The sequence below is a fragment of the Sinohyriopsis cumingii genome, unplaced genomic scaffold, assembly GCF_028554795.1.
Source record: "Sinohyriopsis cumingii isolate HCF-2022 unplaced genomic scaffold, ASM2855479v2 utg001176l, whole genome shotgun sequence".
Taxonomy (NCBI): domain Eukaryota; kingdom Metazoa; phylum Mollusca; class Bivalvia; order Unionida; family Unionidae; genus Sinohyriopsis; species Sinohyriopsis cumingii.
Genome location: NW_028315968.1, coordinates 3,326,468 through 3,342,810, shown reverse-complemented (window position 1 = coordinate 3,342,810; position 16,343 = coordinate 3,326,468). Strand labels below are relative to the sequence as shown.

The following is a 16,343-nucleotide window of genomic DNA, read 5'->3' as shown; positions in this document are numbered from 1 at the left end:
GGTGCAAGTGCATACTCTAAAGGTATGAACGTGCGTCATTCATTTTTAAATGTCGTGGTTGGAGAACAAGATTTCCGTCTAGCCTGAGTAAAATAACAATTTTTATCTGACGTCTCTGTGAAAATCATGTCTCTGAGAAACGTTGCTTCAGTTCTAAAAAAATTTTTATTAGTTGGTCTTATCGAAAGTATAAATAATTTAGTCACAATTCAATAACAAGATTAAGCTTATCATCTGTAGACTCCACCATTTAAACAATGCAAAATGCAACGAAGTTCAGCCTCTTGAAAACAAGCTAGGTGTTGGACATCATAATATATAGCCGTGGGATAGCCTGTATTACATTTAGCATTGCTATATGCATATTCTCATATACGATACGTTGTCGAAGTTTTATTGCTGGCATTGCGTTTTGGTTTACAAAGATATTATTAAATTTGTTTAAGACAGATGTCATGGTTACATATTTGCATTGTGGCTTTTCATGCATATACAAATGCGCACTGACTCACTGTTATTTTTTAATCACAATTACCACATGACTGTCCATACCTGCTATCTCGTAGTATATATGTTTGTCTTGTGATTTTAACGCGTGGATGCAGGCGTTTCAGGTTGCACTTCAGTCATACATTTCATACCTTTCTGCGACGGTACTTCACAATGAGACTGAAACAATATTCGACAATTTGAGGCATCAAATCGTGACGAACTGTACTTTTCATTCGACCGTTACTGCTCTTGCACACGTTTCCTGGAGTCTAGTTAAAGGAAAGCTTGTTATGTTCTTGTATCCATTTTCCCAAGTAAAGGCTGCGTAAGAAAATCAATATACTACTTGAAGTCTAAAGTTGATATTCTAAACATGAAAAGAAAAATAGCATTATGTATGGACGCATGCGAGGACATACCCACGTCTCATTGTTTGTTTTCAACATAAATTGGCCAAAGAATTTGTACTGGTCTCATCGCCTTACAAACATCAAGGATATGCAAAAGTTATTAAAAGCACATCTAGTTGATTGGCACTATAACGATAAAGCGGTTGACGTTCTGAAACCACCATTTTGAAATTTCCCAATATGGTCTTCCTAATTTTTAAAAAAATGTGATATTCCACTAAAGATATGCACGCACACACACACACATTCACACACACACCTTCGTACTTACATACATACATACATGCATACAGACAGACAGACAGACAGACAGACAGACAGACATAACTTTCAAAATGAGAGTCACCAGGAAAAAATGATGGATTTTGTAACATTATTTTGTGTATCGTAATACTTTATTATGTTAGTAACGAAGTTATCCACAAAGCCTCAAACATGTATCCTGAAGATGTGGGTCCCCCTTTGTGGAAACTTGCTTTGTGTCTGCTTCTGGCCTGGATCGTTGTTGTCGTCTGCCTCATCAAAGGGATCACGTCCTCAGGAAAGGTAAACAACACTGTGCGATGTGTTTCTTTAACGACCAACTTTAAAGAATTGTAATCATATGGCGTTCTTAATGCGTTATTTTTGAGAATTAAAATCATATACGTTAATTATCTACTTTAGATAAACGCTATCAAATATATACCATTAATGTGTCATGTTTGAGAATTAAGTCAAATTAAATACTTTGACGTGTTTTAAGAGAGAATTGCAAATAAGTGAGTCCTTTTAATAATTTAGCTGAGATAATCGCAATCAATAATGAGTTTCTTTGGTGCGTTCCATCAGAGAATTACAATAAAATAAGTTAAGTTAACGCGTGTGGTAGGCTTGACAATTATGCTATTATGTGTTACTTTGGAGAATTATTACCGCATGATATACATTAAAATGGTATTTTAGAGAATTAGTAGTCAAATGATTTATTTTAAGGCGTTACTTTAGTGAATTACAATCAAATGATTTTAATACATATATGTTTAAACAAATCTTCGGCATGTTACATTAGCTTATCTTCAGAGTTATGTATTCGCGAAAGGTTTGCCTGAATAGAAGAACAAGTTAAATAAACAGAGTTATGCTTTGATGCATAGATTCTATTTTTTTTAACACATCTTTGGGGTTATTTTGTTTCTTTCACTTGATATTTTGCTTATAAAAGGCTTTTGTCATCAATTGCTGAAATGCATTGTAATTCGGGTTAATTGGTTGACAGGTTGTGTATTTTACGGCAACATTCCCCTATATAATACTACTCATCCTGTTAATTCGAGGAGCTACACTGGACGGGGCTTTAGACGGAGTAATTTTTTTCGTGGTTCCCAAGTGGGAAAAACTGCTGGACCTTAAGGTTGGCATATATATGTAATGTGCATCGCCATAATGATATTAGTGTTTCATTTTCTATTTAAACTAGTTTAATATTTCAATATATAAAGAGCATCAAAATGCATTGGCCTTAAGCCAGCACTTGGATAGGGTGTCATACTATAAACAGAAATTTACACATGCTTATTGCAAATGGCATTTGTAAAACTTTATCTTTTGCTCGCAAAAGCTGACAATACTAGAAGGTATTCGTCTCATTTGATAAATTGTATTTGAATTTAGTATTCATGCAAGAACCTGTTTTTGAATGTATTTACATTATTCATAGTAATATTAGGATACTAGAAAGAAAAAGAAACAAATCACACAAGAATGGGTTTCATATAAAACATAATCATTTCATTCGGAAATTATCAAAGCTGAGACGTATGCATTTATTAATTGTTAATGAAAATGTGGTTTCAGCAAAAAGTTATGATTTTTCTCGTTGTCAGGCCTCGGTTAAATATTGTAAACTTTCCTCATCGTACCGCCACTTATAAAATATGCAATGTGCATATCGAACATCAATGACAAAATTGCCGTCTATATCGATATATGTTTATTTTTAGATTTGGGTCGCCGCTGCGGGTCAGATGTTTTTCTCTCTTGGTATATCTTTTGGAAGCATTATGATGTTTGGAAGCTTTAACAAGTTTAAAAATAATGTGTATGGGTATGTAATTACGATATATATATATATATATATATATATATATATATATATATATATATATATATATATATATATATATATATATATATATATCCGGTAGTATGGCTTACACGAAATGTATCTTTCCTTAGTGTTTTACATCTATTAGTTGTATTTTCTCAGTCGGGATTTTGCATGCAGTTATAGTATTTTCTGAATCCTGTATATATACTTTTAGCCTTGGAAATATGAAACTCAAATGGAGGATATATCTTGACAAGTACTACATCCTGATCACAAAAGTAGGTCGCAATGACTTATATTACATACTTCACTGATTTAATCTAAACGTTGTGTCTTTCTACATTATTTCTCAAGTTCTATTCACGACGCATTCATATAATCATGTCAATTTATGGATATATTTATTCCACTTCCCTCCAACATAAGATGTTTAGTGTGACCGACATTTCATATTTTATTGCCTTAGGTCAAGGTTCTGCGACTCATGCCCGCATAGGTTTATTCGGCTCTATATATACCCAGTTATACCAGAAATCATATAACTAGCTGAGGGATGTACCATGACGAGTCATATCCAAACATTACAAAAGTTGTTAACATGAACCCAAATTTTACATTTTAATCATGTAGGTTCGGTTTTGTATTTCAAGTATATTTCTCTGACTCTGCTCATGCTAGAATATCAATATTGATTTCATTGTTCATTATGTTAGTACCATACAATTGCTGCAACAGAAGTTTACTGAGACTACAAGATCGTGTATGCAAGTGAGGAGAACTCTTGTTTCGTCTATTTCATTGTAAGCTCAAACGATTTAATAAACACTCATTCGAGCATTTTTCGCAACACAACATTGACAACTCAGTTGCTCCATCTCATTTGACAACGGTGTAGCAAAACCCGCATATGACTTGTTAAGCAGCTTGTTTTGTATTTAATGAAACCGCGCGCGTAGACAACGACGTTTGGTCGTTTACCAGAGCGTTTAAACATTCAGCTGATATATGGCACTTTCCTCTTACATAACATTAATATTTTTACCAGGCTTGGCATGACCGTACGTTGCGGCTTCTATATGGCTCTAGGACAGTAACATTCAAGGTCATTAAGGAGCTCTTGGGCTGCTAACTGCATGCATGCAGCGTCGAAACGGCAAAGGTCTTACATGGTGATTGATGGCCTGGCAAACTGTTCATTTAGCATCTTTTATTCACACATAATAGTACCGCCCAGCCGAGACATCGGAGTCGTCCACGTTTTCAATGTTCCTCATCAGCAATATAAAAAATTAGTTTATTCCGCACGCGTGTATGTGGAGATAGTTGAATCGGCTATAGACGGTTATTGCAAACAAACACATTAACGGCGATAACAGGTTTGAGTCATTCAAAGCTACTCTCAGTAACTTGCACAGAAATGTAAATGTTACCAAACGTACGTTCTCCCAAGTGCTGTTTGTATTTTCGAGGCTTGTCGGTACGATCGCTCGAAGGATGCAGCGCAAATAAGTTTGCCGACTCGAAACATTGGTTGTAATTGGCTTTCACATTTACTACTCTTGGCGGTTGAATACAAGCTGGTGTTTGACTATAACTCAACCCAAGGAAAGGACTGCACAGGGAATATGAAGCTATACGTTTGTAAATCTGGCAAGTGTCCATACTGAGTCCATCATGAACCTGCATTTTTATATTTGTTACCCTTTTCAAGGTTTTGTTGCAAAAGCTCTGTCAATTTTATTATTGATGGCCTCAATCTCTTTACGGTTCAAAATTGTACGGGCACAACTGTGAAAACACAAGGGTAATATTATAACCACATAGCTGTCTGGTAAATCGAGGCTTCCGATGGGGTTAACCTGCGCAATATAGTCCACACCGATAAGGATGTCCTCCATGATCAAGGAGGTGTCCGCGTGCTGTAATGTTGATATTATTCCCAGACGCGTGTTTGAGAGAAGCTTCTCAGAGCCATTGTCTGACCAGTGCATGATTGGAATAATTATCAGATAATCTTGTAAAATTTTCAAAGCCCCTGTGCAAAGTAACAACTGGGACTTGAACTCGTCCAGCTAGTGTTTTTTTAAGCAAAAGCATCGACAACAGCGCTGGTCTTTTCTCTTGATATACGACTTGACCCCGATACCTCATTTACAACATGATCCAGCAACTCACCTGGCCAACTCGTAGCGTGGGCAGCTGAGATTTACAGTAGGCCTTAGGCCTATTCAGTATTCATAATGACCTGTTTTGTTCCAAAGTTTCCGTTTTCAAAAGCATGAATCTTTGCATCAGTTGGGTCCGAATGACATTGGAGTTTCTATATATACGCAAGAATTGTTTTCTATAAATGAATTGCTCATTTATCTTCTCTATTAATGGTGTTTTGGTAGAAAAGTGTAAGTATCTAATTTTATTCCTAGCTTATTAGCGTTTGAGAAGTTCAGCAATAGTATTCCTTATCAAAATGAGAATCTGTTAAATATTCATATCCTATGTTTTTGTTGACAGTATAGTCAAAGGAAAAGTCGTGGTTATCCGGCCTCTTGTGAATATCTTACGAATGTTGTATCATGTTTTCTCTCTATATTATATATTAAGGAATTTTCACAAATTAATTTGTTCTTGATATGGATGAACGAAGGTCTTAGCGGTCTTCACTTTCTTCAATGTTATCGTTCAATATCACTGCTTTCGCTGAGTGTTTCACTATCTTCAAGATCGTTAACGATTAAAACTCACTACGTCGTGAGATTTAGTTAAAGTCAAGGTGTTGCAGTTTTCTTGTACAGAATCATGCAGTGACACTTTTAGTCTTTATTAAAGTCTTCTCTAAGTGTTCGTCATGAACACTCCATCACTATCTCAAATTCGGTTAATTTATCAAGGGGCTGTGGATGCGTATTTGAAAAGTTATATATGGACGCGTATTTAAAATCTTGTATAGCATAGGCTGGTTCTTTTTAAAGTGTTACGTGTTTAGGCTTGAATAAACAGTAACACAGAAAGAGTGAAAATAACAAGCTTTTTAAAATTTAACAATTTATTTTCCTTGAAAATTTCTGTAAAAATGAGAAAAAGGAGAAGAACTTGCAGTTTCAAGAATCAAATCCGAAAATAAGCTAAGAATTATCGACGAATTATTTTGCAAAAGTCCTAGTAAAAATGTTCTAATAATTTCAAGTTCGAATCTTGATGGATGACGATGACGTATGCTGTGGTCAGTACTATGCTTATCAAAGTTCCTTGTAGAAATACAAATAATGGCATTCCGGTGTTGGAAATCCAAATTAAATTTGTAAGTAATGTCTTTCCAAAATCTCTGTGAGAGCACTCCTCAAAATATTTCCAGAGAATAAAGAATTAATCCTTTTGAAATCCAACTGATCGGAAGAAAATTATAGCTCAAATTCTGGCTACAGCAAACTGACTTGACATTCTTGTATAAAGCCCCAAACTGAGAGATCTCTCTCTAAAACAAGGGTTATATTGTATTATAAGACGCAGTTCGAAATTCTCCCAAGTTGTTAAATCAGAAGGGGTGGGGTTTACGTGATCATGTTTATATCACGTACACAGAATATGGCCTTGATTAGACCAATAATTTTCTCTTAGAAAGAAAAAAATAAAAACTGTTGTTTACATCTTAAACCCAAAGTTCCATCATGACCTCAGCAACAACCAATCATTTTAAAATAAAAATAGAACTTTGTTTACTACTTTTGAATCAAGGTCAGCTTCCAGGCCAACATCTGGTGTTTATGAAAAGAATGATTTAGGTCAACCAATTTTCTGGAAAAATATCATCTCCAGTGAATAAATTTACATTATAATAGCATATAATAGAATAACAAATTTATAACTGACAAGCAATTAAATTAAAGTAAATATGAATTAAATCAGTTATACGTAACAAAAGAAACAGTATGACGCATTCAAGATAAACAGAGATTTCATCTAAAGTTTGATGTTACAGTGCACCGAGGGTCTGGTAATTTCGCCGTAGAGCTGAATGGTTTCACAATGATATTTATGTCAAGTGTGTGGTTTCTGATAACATTATATAATAGCTTTTCTGCAATTCCAAATATCGAATCACTTGTGTGTTGTCGACGGAGGTGTCTTAAACAGTAGTATCATAAAGGATGCGGATGAGACCACGCGTACTTTGTCACAACTCCCGAACCCGTCTACCCCTGATGCAGCCTTCCACAATGACTCATGCGTACTCCAGAAGCCGATCTTCCATGCGGATGCATGCGATTGTAAACAAATTCACAGTGGGGATAAGTTATGGAGAACTCGATTTGGTGAAGAGTGTTGATAGGTGGACAGGGTCTCTAACGCCGATAATGTTATTACTTGTGGTAAACAATCTGCATTATTACTATGCATCGTACATTGTGATATACTACATTATGCAGGTTAATCATGCATTGCGCAAGTAAAGGTGTAGAAGACTGAGATGTTTGGGTTGTGTACTTTAAACACGCGGCGGCAACTGTAGTAACTAATCACTTTCTTGCGTATAAAGTATGCATCTGATACTGGCTTTCCTTGAAAGTTACTCAAGCCTGCGATTGTCACCTAGTAAATTGTGTCAATGAAAAATGATAATAGATCCTGAAGTGGTTTTAATACTGATGATTTTAAAAACACAAAATTACTATATAGTTTTTATGAACTTGTTATAGTTTTCTAGCATGTGCTTTTGCAAAACGAAATAATCCAGTCTATACTGGATAGCTTTCGTTCCGAAATCTTCCGTTTCAAAAATGTTTAGCCTTGCACTTTGTCAAGATGTTCAGTTTCAGAGGTAAGTAAATTTTAGATGTAGTCTTCAATCCCATAACGCAATCCCACATGAGTGATCAGTTTTGAAAAATAACAAAAACAGTTTTTAAAGTATTATGAATGAAATGGCTTTCTCATTGGCAGAAAATGTTCCGAATGATAATTACTAGAGCATTATAAATCAGATACACATTGGTAGACATTATTATGGTGCTGCATTTAGTGCTATTCGGAACGAACAGTCAGCCCTTCTACATGATGACAGTGTATTACCATCCTTTTTAAAATAAGACCCTGCGTTTTCCCTGTTTAGTTACAATACAACATTTCTATTAGAAATCATTTTCTCCATCCACAGAGATGCCATGATGATTGCCATAATGGACATGGTAACAAGTATTATCGCTGGTTTTGTTATTTTCATGACGCTGGGTGGAATGGCAAAAACCATGGGGGTGGGTATAGAGGACGTAGCAAAGGGAGGTAAGTTGGGAAATGTCTTGATTTTGCAATACATATTAAACGATATATTGGAAATTAAGAATATATAAAATATTAATCTCATAAAGAATATCTAAATTTAAAGAAAAAACAGTTGCGGAATGTTCAATGGATTCTGTTAGGATCCACTCAACTGTATGATTTTTGTACGCTTATAGATTTGTGGGAGATAATCCACTTGATACATAGTAATGAAATGTAAGAGTGACAATGGCTGTATTTTTCATGATTAGGAGGTGTTAAAATAGCCTGATTTTGATACCTTTTTTTACTATATGTAAGTTTCAATATTGTTGATTCGGCTGTTTTGTAAGTATGTGATGCGTATTTTTATATGGTTTAGCTGTATGTATTTTGCCTTTGTTTCACTATATTTTATTTGAGAAACCCAATACCCACAATATCTACCGTTTCCTGGCTTTATGTTACCCACCATATCCTGTCAGTGTCCACCATTTTCTGTCTTATTACCCACCATTTTCTGTCTCATTACCCACCAGTTCCTGTCAGTCCGCCATTTCCTGTCTTTACCCACTATTTCCTGTTTTTACCCACCATTTTCTGTCGTTACCCGCCATTTCCTGTCTTTCATTTCTGTAAATTGGTCTCTGAATGTTTAAAAGAAAATATCTTTAAGTGTAAACCAGTGTGAACACGTACCGACTCCATGTGCGCATACCATGTAACATACCATATAACACATTAGACGTTGAACCAATGGCAAATATTCAGATGTATCATTTTAGATAACTAACCTCATTAATAAGTGACCAGTATGAAATATCCTTTAATGGAATGCTCAGAATAAAAAAGCAGTATGTTTAAATAACATTTTTATTTTGTAAATTAAAAAACATTTCAAGAAGTGAAAACAGACAGGTGCTCCCATCAGTTACTTATTAGAAAGGTAAAATATACAAAATTATGTATTTGTTCTTCTTAACTGTTGACCTTTTATGTAGTTACTGCCGACGCCATAGCCCATGTATGATGCCTTAGTGATATAAGATCAATGTGTTGACTCCTTGATTTAGACGTTCGATTTTTTGGCTGCATTCCGTGATAGAACAAAATCTGACAACCATCTCCATACGCAACTGCTGTATAGAGAATCCAGAATTTCTTACTTTCTGTTCTTCAGCTGATGAAGAAATATAAGAATCGAGCATTATTTGCTTCAGCTGCCGACGTTGTACCTTGAAACTTTGTGCAGATTCAAGAGCCTTGCAAGATAAATAAGCACAATTCCATGCCTTTCTTGTTTGGCGAATATGCTAAAGAATAGATTGGAAAACATAGTCATAGAGTTTCATTGTTTGGTGTGGTATATTAATAATTAGTTTCAGAGGCTTCAAGATCTGAGCCATCTGGCAATTACGAAAAATTGTATACCATCACTGGCCTTCGTGCTAATGCCAAACGTCTAAGCCAAGAAGACAAAACTGGTCATCGGTCTATATCGTCCTCTGCTACAGTTATTATTATTATTATTATTATTATTATTATTACAGGATATGGGTTAGCTTTTGTAGCGTATCCGGAAGCCCTGTCTAACATGCCGATTCCGCAATTCTGGTCAATAATCTTTTTTTTCATGCTTTTCACTCTTGGACTTGACAGTGAGGTACGTGAAATAAAATGTATACATTCTCAATTGTATTTTCAAAACAAGTACTTAATATATCAGAGATTATGAAAGTTTATATTTTTGATGCACAATTGGAAGGACAAATATCATCCACATTTTTTTTCTCCAAAGCTGCTAAAAAAAAAGAGAGCATTTCACTCTCAGCTTTTCTCACGAGTTTATTTTCGTGAGGATAATTATATAATTTTGTTCGTTTCAGTTCGCTATGTTGGAAACAGCACTCACCTGCCTCCAAGACGAGTTTCCGGGTCTTAGAAAGCATAAGGGCTATTTGTGCGTTGGTGCTGGAATTGTATGTTACCTCATCGCTCTTCCCTGCATCACACCTGTAAGAAACATTCGAAGCTTTCATGATGATGCCGGTATTTGTTTTCCTCTGGTTAAATGACGAAGTTTGGGTCCGTCTTTGTTATATTAAACAATGCAAAAATGGAATTTGAAGTTTACACTTCAGCATTTAGTTATATTTTCTCTCCCTGTTATGATTCTCTATAACACTAAGTCACATGATTCTACTTCACACCAGCTAGTTCAAACATTTATTAGTCTGGTACTTATTAAATGTCGTCAGGTGCCGCCGTCTTTACTTCGTCCAAGGATACTTGTATTAGCTAGAGGAAATGTTGAGGTTGGAGGAGAGTACAATTCACCATTATGCATCTCTCAATTAAATGCATAGTTATTGTGAACTATACTTCTTGGTATATTTTCTTTCAGTTTAATAAAATTGAAAATTGAAGTTGGGGAAGGGGCGTGTGTTTCTAAAATGTAAACTCCTGGACGTGATAAGATATGGAACTTAATGCTCCAAATTAATGAACTTTTTTTCACGTCAAATGTATGCATTGAAGAATTGTTTGGCACTGACATTTGGAAATTTCATAATCAAAAGATTTCATATAATTCACTATGATCGCAATGTGAATAGAAATAAAGAATGGGAAAGGTTGATTTAGTATTGAAATGGAACAGATGGTGTTAAAATTGTGAAATCCAACTGCAGAAACGTTTGACACATGCATCAACTCGGAATGTTGTGATGATGACAGATTAAATATTAAATATTGTTAATAAATTTACACAGATGCTAAAGATGTTTTTACTATATATTTCATCGAATATTACAAAATCTTCGTTTACATCATGTTCTATGTATACAACTATTTATTCAGAATTTAAAAGCTGGCAATAAGGAAAAATATTTACAAATCCTGAATGTTGGACTATGGATTCCTTCCAAGCATTCTGAATCAAGGTGTCGACCGATTTGTTTTTCTTTACCATAGGTGGGAGACTACGTCGTAGGACTCCTGGACGGCTTTGGTGCCGATTTTTCATTACTGTTTGTGGCCACCTGTGAATGCATAGCTGTCATGTGGGTTTATGGTAAGCAAATACAATATTGTTTGCATTTCCTTAAATGAATAACCTTGTCAGATACTACAAACCACCGATAATAGGAAGCTTTTGAAACTTTGCAATAATTCGGAGGAAACTATTAAATTAAAACCTGCAGAGGAAACCCTGACAGGGGCGATATTAATAAGAGCATAATAGATACTGCTCAATATAGGTGTACTTGTTTTCATTGAGTCTAATATTACAAACTGAGATTAGGTATCCGAAGAAAAACACAAAGACAAAAAAGACATTGATATCATCATCATCGTCATCATCATCATCATCATCATCATCATCATGCATGTGTGTGTGCGACCACTGTGATTTGTCTTCCGATATTTCCTTTAAAACCAGACTGCAGAAGCAGATAACATTTTTAAATAACGTAATCGATCTAATATTGATTTACGAAAGACGGAAGCAAAATCATTTTTAACATGTCGATAATTCTTTTTCAGGTGTTAAACGATTTATCAGTGATACAACATATATGTTGGGACGTGCACCAGCACCTGTATTTTACTGGGGATTTTGTTGGGTTTTCTGCGCACCAATCCTTGTTGGGGTAAGAGAGAGAGAGAGAGAGAGAGAGAGAGACACAGAGAGACATAGAGAGAGATAGAGACAGAGAGATTGAACGACAACTGCATTTACGTAGAATTATTATCTGTATTTGTGATAAAGTTGCAAGACACGTGGCTGAACAGTGAGGCCGGTGAGATTCATTCCTTAGACACCACTATACTGCTCACTGGCAAATAAAATATACTTCCAATATGATCAGAACACTTCAACAACATCCTCCGCCAACAGTCATATATAAACCATGAGACAATTGATAGGCTGTCCAGGTGGAAATCAATATTTCGCTTGCTGTCCTCGAACGCTGACTGAAAGCAAGAAAGCAAATGACCTGCTGCCAAATGGTAAAACACCTTTATGAGTTGTCATGTCAGCAGAAGTGTACAAACCGGATAAAAAATCCTGCAACAATCAGCGAGGCATCTATTTGATGTCAATAGCAGGCACATTCATAACCAGAATTGTGTTGATTCGCTTTGTGCATCACATCAATCTACAGCGTCTGGCAGAGAACTAGTGTGGTTTCAGTAATGGACGAGAAAACTCATACATTGTGTGTGTAGGTAATCGATTCCAGAAACTGAAGTAAAATCTGTACACGACATTCATCGACCTAACAAACGATTTTGACAAGGTCGGCCGTAAGAGCATCTGGACGATCATGGCACAGTCTGGTTGCCCAGAAAAGTCATCGTATTAGTTATGCAATTCCATGATGACATGCCTGCTTGTATAGTGGACCACGCGAGTTCTCTGAATCACTCTCAGCCACCAGTGGAGTCAAGCAAGACTTTGCTTTAGCCCCAACCATCGTCAATATGTTCTCTGTCGTGCTTACTGATGCGTTCCGTGACTATTAGGAACTTACGGGCGAAAATGAATTTACAGGAAGTGGCTATTCATGATCATCTATTGGCAGAAGACTGTACCCTGAAGCCAACCCTACATTCGAGATACAGTGAAGGATGGACAATTTCTCTTCAGTTTGTGCTAATTTTGGTTTCACAGGAACACATAGATGATGCATCAGCCTGGACCAGTAAAATCTTACATAGATCATATTATTATAGTCAATAGCTAAGCCTCGTGACAGTGAATGTTTCTCAGGAGTACACTGTCTCTCGCAGTTCACGTGAGTAGTGAAGTGGGATACTATACGTACAATGGGAATTAGCATTACAGACCCCCCCCCCCGGGTCAATATACGTACAAGGGGAATTTAACATGGCGAAAAATCGTGGGTCAATATACGTACAAGGGGAATTTAACATGGGAATAAATCGTGGGTCAATATACGTACAAGGGGAATTTAACATGGGAATAAATCGTGGGTCACTTTACGTACAAGGGGAATTTAACATGGGGAATAGAGTTTGGGCTTGTTTAGGGATAAGGGGAATTGAATATGGGATTTTTTTTTTTTTTTTTTTTTAAATTTAAAAAAAGGGGTAGGCAATTGAAAAGTCATTCTCTTTTCGAGAAATATGGCTGGCCCTGAAAAGGGCCTTTGGGTTTCTTCTGCTTCTTCTTTTATTTCCTCCATTTCCTCATCCACCCCTTAATCTTTCCCAAAATTCCTTTGTTCTTCCTCTTTTCTTTTTCTGGTAACCAGTCTGGGTGCCCCATTGCCCTGAACTTCTCTTGTATCTTTATCCAATTGCTGTTGAGTTTTTCAAATGCGTCTTTTTTCTTTAAGTTTTCTTTCTCCTTTCTTTCTTTACTCCACTTGCCTTTGATCTTCATGACCTCTTCCTCCACCACTTTTCTCATAAGTTGTTCCGATTTCTTAATCTGGTCCAGGCCTTTTTTGACAAAGGACCACTCTGTCCATTCCATTACTTCTTCCAAAAAGCACCTTACTTCTAGCACATTATCCATGGCTTCTTTCAAGTGGCCAATCTTTACATACTCTGGATCTATAAAGCCTCTTAGTCTTTTTACTTCTTCTTCTATCATCTCTGCCACCAGATCCATGGCTGATTTAAGGTTTGTCACTTGCCTTCTTACAAAATCCCTGGTTACTTCATACTTCCATTCACGTTCAATCCTTTCCACTGCATAAGCTCCATCCACCATCCAATACCAAATGTCCTTTAACTGGTTAAACAATTCTGTTACAGCTACCATTTTCTTTCCTTTATTCCTTAGAATGGTGCGAACGACGAACGTTGTGGGTTCTTATACTTAAAGCGCGTACGTGAAGGAAAACATCCCCCTAAAACATAAAACTGATCTTACCTAGATCATGACAAACAACGCGCGGACGTGAAGGAAAACATCCCCTACTTTTTCATTTCATATAATAAAACCCAAACTATGCTCTTCACATACGCTAAGAAACCCATAATCTACTATTCACACAAACATACCTGAGCTCTTACAAACACACAATCTTATACACCAACACATACCCTCACATTTTTTTAAAAAGAGTTAGTGTTTATATTCACACTACTCTACCTACACACATTGGCAAATTCATTGTTATTTCTTTTCTTGAGTATTGGGTAGCCCTTAAAAGGGCTGTTTTTTTTAACTCCAGATGCACCTATCTAATGATGGCACCTTCCTGGCCTGGCGCCACACACGCATCTTCTTCCCCAGTCTCCTTTCACCTTTCTTCTGGGGAGAGCAGAGGGAGGATGATTCGCTTCAGCACCCCAATCCTCTGTCTCGGGAATATTGTACGACATCCTCTCTCCTATTTTCTTTTCCTCCTCTTCCCTCTGTCTTCTCTCCTCCTCTTCCTTCTTTATTCTTTCCTCTTCTACTATAGCCTCCGCGGCCAGTTCATTTAACAGGCGCCTGACATATTCCAGATGTATCTGGAGTTCAAGAAGTTTGCTTATTCTGCTATTCATTCTTGTGTTGATCAATCAACAAGGGTAGCTAGACTGCCCAGCGAGTTTCAATTTATAGTGAAAGCGCGGACGTGAAGGAAAACATCCCCCTAAAAACATAAAATTGATCTTACCTAGATCATGACCAAAGAAACAACGCGCGGACCTAAAAGAAACACTCGCTCACTTTTTTATGCTACCCATTCCTATTCTAAAATTTTTTCATTAATCACTTCAATAGACTATCCACTCCAACCCCCCAAATCTACTTTCCCCACACCTCAAACAGCCAAAAAAACAAAAAACAAACATCATATTAATCTACTATCCACACCTACGTACGTGAGCACTTACAAACACACAATCCTATACACAAACACATACCCTCACATTTTTTTAAAAGAGTTAGTGCTCATATTCACACTACTCTACCTATACATTGGCAAATGGATCGTTATTTCTTTTCTAGAGTATTGGGGTAGCCCTGAAAAGGGCTGTTTTTTTGTTTGCTATGGCAATCTTTTTTTAGTTTCTAAGAATGCGATGTCCTCTGAGGATAGACTTTCTGGCGATAGGTCTGCTTCTTCGGAAAGAGAAGAAGAATTCTTTGGTGTCGATACGACAATCGACAAAGCCTCTCTCAGGTTCAGGTTGCTGCTGCTGCTGTTGTTGTTGTTGTTGCTGCTGTTGCTGCTGTCTCTGAAGTCTGTACTTCTCTGTCCATTCTTCTTTCTCCCTGTTCACTTCTTCTCTGAAGAGCTCTTCTATCAGGTCTTCAGTGACTTTTAGCATTCTCACATTCTCTATTTCTTCTGGCTTCGGTATCAGACTGTGTCTGACCCTATGCAAATTCACGTAGGCTTCGTTGAGCTTAGCTAGTTTGGAGCACATCTTCGTAGGAGGATGAGTCGACAATGGATGGTTAGACTGGAAACTGCCCCGGTTCTTAAAGTCAAAGCGCGGACGTGAAGGAAAACATCCCCCCACGGTTTTCGAGTCGCAACGTTCAATGAGTGTCATGAGAGGGATAGTAAGAAATGAAAGAGCATCAATCCAACATTCTTATAGTCAAACAAAAGACAAAGGCATTTTTTTTTCAAAACACAACATTTTTTATTCAAAAATCACTTCACACTAAACAACAACTCTAACATTTTTAACAATAATCCAACAATATAACATCAAGCAATTGTTTCAAATGACAAACATTTTTTCAATTTACAGTCTACTTTAAACAGGGCTGACAACGTTGTGAATGAAATTGTGATTTCCACTGTTGGAAGTCATTAGGCCATTGATGGACACTACGTTTCCTAGCTTGAGACAAAAGATAAGCATAATGGTCACAAAACCATCGATCTACTTTCACATCGTTTTTTCTAGAAGAAGAACGAGGATCAAAATGAGTCACTAAATGTTCTAAGGAATAGCCCAGGCTGCGATGATGCAGAAAATACACACAGTACTGTCCACACACCAAGGAATCTGTGCCTTGTAATTTCACATTATTGAATCGGGTGGTTTGAGCATTTCTTCTCATAAAGTCAATGATATCGTCTTCCAAAGGGGGCAATCCATACGAATCG

The 16,343-nt window shown here is 36.5% G+C and overlaps 1 protein-coding gene across 2 annotated transcripts in view; it reads left to right on the top strand.

Annotated features, from left to right (window-relative positions):
* LOC149772784 (sodium- and chloride-dependent neutral and basic amino acid transporter B(0+)-like) overlaps window positions 1-16,343 on the top strand; it is a 122,139-nt gene that overhangs the window by 83,555 nt on the left and 22,241 nt on the right. For both annotated transcript variants that reach the window (XM_089947348.1, XM_089947347.1), the window contains exons 6-13: window positions 1,310-1,448; window positions 2,161-2,295; window positions 2,885-2,988; window positions 8,144-8,268; window positions 9,798-9,910; window positions 10,134-10,262; window positions 11,221-11,320; window positions 11,794-11,900. In XM_089947348.1, coding sequence (XP_089803474.1) covers window positions 1,310-1,448; window positions 2,161-2,295; window positions 2,885-2,988; window positions 8,144-8,268; window positions 9,798-9,910; window positions 10,134-10,262; window positions 11,221-11,320; window positions 11,794-11,900 — 952 coding nt within the window. The remainder of the gene's footprint in view (window positions 1-1,309; window positions 1,449-2,160; window positions 2,296-2,884; window positions 2,989-8,143; window positions 8,269-9,797; window positions 9,911-10,133; window positions 10,263-11,220; window positions 11,321-11,793; window positions 11,901-16,343) is intronic.